Source organism: Salvelinus sp. IW2-2015, unplaced genomic scaffold (genome assembly GCF_002910315.2).
Source record: "Salvelinus sp. IW2-2015 unplaced genomic scaffold, ASM291031v2 Un_scaffold4004, whole genome shotgun sequence".
In the NCBI taxonomy this organism is placed as follows: Eukaryota; Metazoa; Chordata; class Actinopteri; order Salmoniformes; family Salmonidae; genus Salvelinus; species Salvelinus sp. IW2-2015.
Genome location: NW_019945276.1, coordinates 8,315 through 13,056, shown reverse-complemented (window position 1 = coordinate 13,056; position 4,742 = coordinate 8,315). Strand labels below are relative to the sequence as shown.

The 4,742-nt window shown below is 50.3% G+C and overlaps 1 protein-coding gene across 1 annotated transcript in view; it reads right to left on the bottom strand.

Moving 5' to 3' along the window:
• Nucleotides 1-4,727, bottom strand: part of LOC139026149 (uncharacterized protein DKFZp434B061-like) — a gene marked incomplete at its 5' end in the record, with an annotated part of 24,825 nt that extends 20,098 nt beyond the window's left edge. The window contains 2 exons of the mRNA XM_070441447.1: nt 4,148-4,472; nt 4,571-4,727. Of these exons, the coding sequence (XP_070297548.1) occupies nt 4,148-4,472; nt 4,571-4,727 (482 nt within the window). The remainder of the gene's footprint in view (nt 1-4,147; nt 4,473-4,570) is intronic.
• Nucleotides 4,728-4,742: the final 15 nt, after the last annotated feature.

Below are 4,742 nucleotides of genomic sequence, written 5' to 3'. Positions count from 1 at the left end.
GAGAGGAGTAGTTTTGGACAGGGAGAGGAGTAAGCTGGACCAGGGAGAGGAGTAGCTGGAAACAGGGAGAGGAGTAGGTTTTGGACCAGGGAGAGGAGTAGTTGGACAGGGAGAGGAGTAGTTGGACCAGAGGGAGAGGAAGTAGTTGGACCAGGGAGAGGAGTAGGCTGTGCAGGCGAGAGGAGTAGCTGGACAGGAGAGGATAGTTGGACCAGGCAGAGGAGTAGTTGGACCAGGGAGAGGAGTAGTTGGACCAGGGAGAGAAGTGTTGGACCAGGGAGAGGGTGTTGGACCAGGGAGAGGGGTAGTTGGACCAGGGAGAGGAGTTGTTGGACCAGGGAGAGGAGTAGTTGGATCAAGGGAGAGGAGTAGCTGGACCAGGGAGAGGAGTCGTGGATCAGGGCAGAGGAGTAGTTGGACCAGGGAGGGGAAGTTAGTTGGACCAGGGAGAGGGTAGTTGGACAGGGAGAGGAGTAGTTGAGAGGGAGAGGAGTAGCTGGACCAGGGAGATGAGTAGTTGGACCAGGGAGAGGAGTGGTTGGATCAGGGAGAGGAAGTAGCTGGACCAGGGAGAGAGTAGCTGGATCAGGGAGAGGAGTAGTTGGACCAGGGAAGGAGGTAGTTGGACCAGGGAGAGGAGTAGTTGGATCAGGGAGAGGAGTAGTTGGACAGGGGAGAGGAGTAGTTGGACCAGGGAGAGGAGTAGTTGGACGGAGGAGAGGAGTGGTTGGACAGGGAGAAGAGTAGTGGACCAGGCAGAGGAGTAGCTGGACAGGGAGAGGAGTAGTTGGACCAGGGAGCGGAGTATTGACAGGAGAGAGTAGTTGGACCAGGGAGAGGAGTAGCTGACAGGGAGAGGAGTAGTTGGACCAGGGAGAGGAGTAGTTGGACAGGGAGAGGAGTAGCTTGGACCAGGGAGAGGAGTAGTTGGACCAGGGAGGGGAGTAGTGTGGACCAGGGAGAGGAGTAGTTGGACCAGGGAGAGGAGTAGTTGGACCAGAGAGGAGTAGTTGGACCAGGGAGAGGAGTAGTTTGGACCAGGGAGAGGAGTAGTTGGACCAGGGAGAGGAGTAGTTGGACCAGGCAGAGGAGTGTTGGACCAGGGAGAGGAGTAGTTGGACTCAGGGAGAGGAGTAGTTGGACCAGGGAGAGGAGTAGTTGGACCGGGAGAGGAGTATTGGACCAGGGAGAGGAGTAGTTGGAACCAGGGAGAGGAGGAGTTGGACCAGGGAGAGAGTAGCTGGACCAGGGAGAGGAGTAGTTGGACCAGGGAGAGGAGTGTTGGACGGGGGGTAGTTGGACCAGGGAGAGGAGTAGTTGGACAGGGAGAGGAGTAGTTGGACCAGGGGAGAGGAGTAGTTTGGACCAGGGAGAGGAGTAGTTGGACCAGGGAGAGGAGTAGTTGGACCAGGGAGAGGAGTAGTTGGACCAGGGAGAGAGTAGCTGGACCAGGCGAGGAGTAGTTGGACCAGGGAGAGGAGTAGTTGGACCAGGGAGAGGAGTAGTTGGCCAGGGAGAGGAGTAGTTGGACAGGGAGAGGAGTAGTTGGACCAGGCAGAGGAATAGTTGCAGGAGGGATAGTTGGACCAGGGAGAGGAGTAGTTGGACCAGGGAGAGGAGTAGTTGGACCAGGGAGAGGAGTAGTTGGACCAGGGAGAGGAGTAGTTTGGACCAGGGAGAGGAGTAGTTGGACCAGGGAGAGGAGAAGTTGGACCAGGGGAGGAGTAGTTGGACCAGGGAGAGGAGTAGTTGGACCAGGGAGAGAGTAGTTGGACAGGAGGAGTAGTTGGACCAGCAGAGGAGTGGTTGGACCAGGGAGAGGAGTAGTTGGACCAGGCAGAGGAATTAGTTGGACCAGGAGAGGAAAGTTGGACAGGGAGAGGAGTGTGGACTAGGGAGAGAGTAGTTGGACCAGGCAGAGGAATAGTTGGACCAGGGAGAGGAGTAGTTGGACTAGGGAGAGGAGTAGTTGGGACCAGGGAGAGGAGGTAGTTGGACCAGGGAGAGGAGTAGTTGGACCAGGGAGAGGAGAAGTTGGACAGGAGAGGAGTGTGGACAGGGAAGGAGTAGTTGGACCAGGGAGAGGAGTAGTTGGACCAGGGAGAGGAGTAGTTGGACAGGGGAAGGAGTAGTTGGACCAGGGAGGAGTAGTTGGACCAGGGAGAGGAGTAAGTTGGACCAGGGAGAGGAGTAGTTGGACCAGGCAGAGGAGTGGTGGAACCAGGGGAGAGGAGTAGTTGGACAGGCAAGAGGAGTAGTTGGACCAGGCAGAGGAATAGTTGGACCAGGGAGAGGAGTAGTTGGACTAGGGAGAGGAGTAGTTGGACCAGGCAGAGGAGTAGTTGGACCAGGACAAGGGAGAAGGAGAAGTAGGGGGAGTAAGAATGTGTGGTGGTGTTCAAAGGAGAGTAAGAGCTGTTTTCACTGATGAAATAAGAGCCAGCGTCATAGACCATGTGATAAACCATGTTCTATCACTGAGAGAGGCTGGTGAAAGAGTCAGCCGTGGCTTCCATTATCCTTAATTTTCAACAAACCAACAGGTAAGTAATGCATTTCACAAGGACTTTTTCTATCATTACTGTTGCTATGTCCCACTGTAACTGTAGGCCACCAGTCCCAATGCATATACATATGTTGTATTGTTGTTCCTCTAAAGGACGCAGCGTCTTCCTCCCTCTGGGGGAAGGGGAAAGCTCCTCAGTGAAGACCAAGAGCCATTGTAGGATTGGTCATTGCTGACAATCCCATAAAACTGAGAGAAATTCAGAGCAGAATTGTAGAGGACAACCTGGTATTACACAGTGTGGAAAGCATCAGCCTGACTACCATTGGCTCGGACTCTGACCGAACACAGAGTTGGAATGAAACAGTTGTACACAGTTCCTTTTGAATAGAACAGTGAGCGGGTCGAGGAACTCAGGCACCAAAACATCCAGGTTTTTACTGCAGCAATTCTGTCACTTTCTTTTTTTTTCTACTGGTCATTCTATAAAGTAAAGATGACTCATTCACTTTTAGATGGTATTTTGCAAAAAAATGCACACATTCGACACTCAACCCAAAAACTGTAGAGTGGTTTACAGTAAAACTGTAGAGTGGTTTACAATAAAATGTAGAGTGGTTTACAGTAAAACTGTAGAGTGGTTTACAGTAAAATGTAGAGTGGTTTACAGTAAAATGTAGTGGTTTACAGTAAAATGTAGAGTGGTTTACAGTAAAATGTAGAGTGGTTTACAGTAAAACTGTAGAGTGGTTTACAGTAAAATGTAGAGTGGTTTACAGTAAAACTGTAGAGTGGTTTACAGTAAAAGGAAACTGAATTATAATAAAACAAGGGATGTCATATTGTCTATTGTCTGCAGGTAGAACTGATACATGGCAAGTAATGCAGTTTTTTGTAATGACATCAACTGTTAGTATTTTAAAAGTCGTTGTTCTATGATTGACTATATGTTCCTCTTGGATAGAAAACATGAGCTAGTGTTTTGACAGAATGATTAGATATTGAGTCGGGTTTGCCGTGTTTTGATAGAGTTACTGTATGTAGAGAAAGTCTTTTTTTTGTTGCATTTTGAAATGTAGAGTTGGTATTTAATGAACAAAATGTGGTTTTGAGCAGAAAATTAACTCGTTGGCTAATTGTGTGATGTAGGTGTGTTGCTGTGTTAAGAGTTTAGTAAAAGTATCATAAATATAGGTAAATGCTTGTTAGCAACTGCAAAAAACAGTAATCATTCCAAACACAGCTGATTGCAATTTCAGCTGAAAGCCTACCCAAGTGTCCTGTTTATAGTCTTTTTACCAAACAGACAAAAAAGGACGGCTTTGGAATGATTTAGTTTGGAAAAATGGATCAAGGAAGACAGGTTGGTGGGGAAAGAAGAGTGGCAGGGAGAGGGAGAATGCGTTGGAGGACAAAGGAGAGGAAGACTAAGAGCGGTGGTCTCTGATGAGATAAGGGCCTCTTTGAGAGAGGCAGCTTTAAGGGTGCAACCAACCAGAGTTCAACAGTTGATTTTCCGGCAAAACAACAGGTGAGAGGGGCTTCCTTCATACTCCCCCTTCCTAAACCCCATAGAGGAGTCTGTCTCTGTGTGGAGGAGGAAGGTTTATGACCACCATCCACATGACCAGATGTCCTTACTGGAGGCCATGAATGTGGGGGTTTGCAGACGCTTCGCCTGAAGACTGCCAGGGTGTGGAGACACTTCTCCTGAAGACTGCCAGGGTGTGGAGACACTTCTCCTGAAGACTGCCAGGGTGTGGAGACACTTCTCTGAAGACCTGCCAGGGTGTGGAGACACTTCTCCTGAAGACTGCCAAGGGTGTGGAGAACTTCGCCCTGAAGACCGCCAGGGTTGGAGACACTTCTCCTGAGACTGCCAGGGTGTGGAGACACTCTCCTGAAGACTTGCCAGGGTGTGGAGACACTTCTCCTGAAGACTGCCAGGGGTGTGGAGACACTTCTCCTGAGATGCAGGGTGTGGAGACACTCTCCTGAAGACTGCAGGGTGTGGAGACACTTCTTCTGAAGACTGCCAGGGTGTGGAGACATTCTCCTGAAGACTGCCAGGGTGTGGAGACACTCTCCTGAGACTGCCAGGGTGGTGAGACATCTTCTCTGAAGACTGCAGGGTGTGGAGACACCTTCCTCTCCTGAAGACTGCCAGGTGTGGAGACACTTCTCCTGAAGACTGCCAGGGTTTAGAGACTTCTCCTGAAGACTGCCAGGGTGTGAA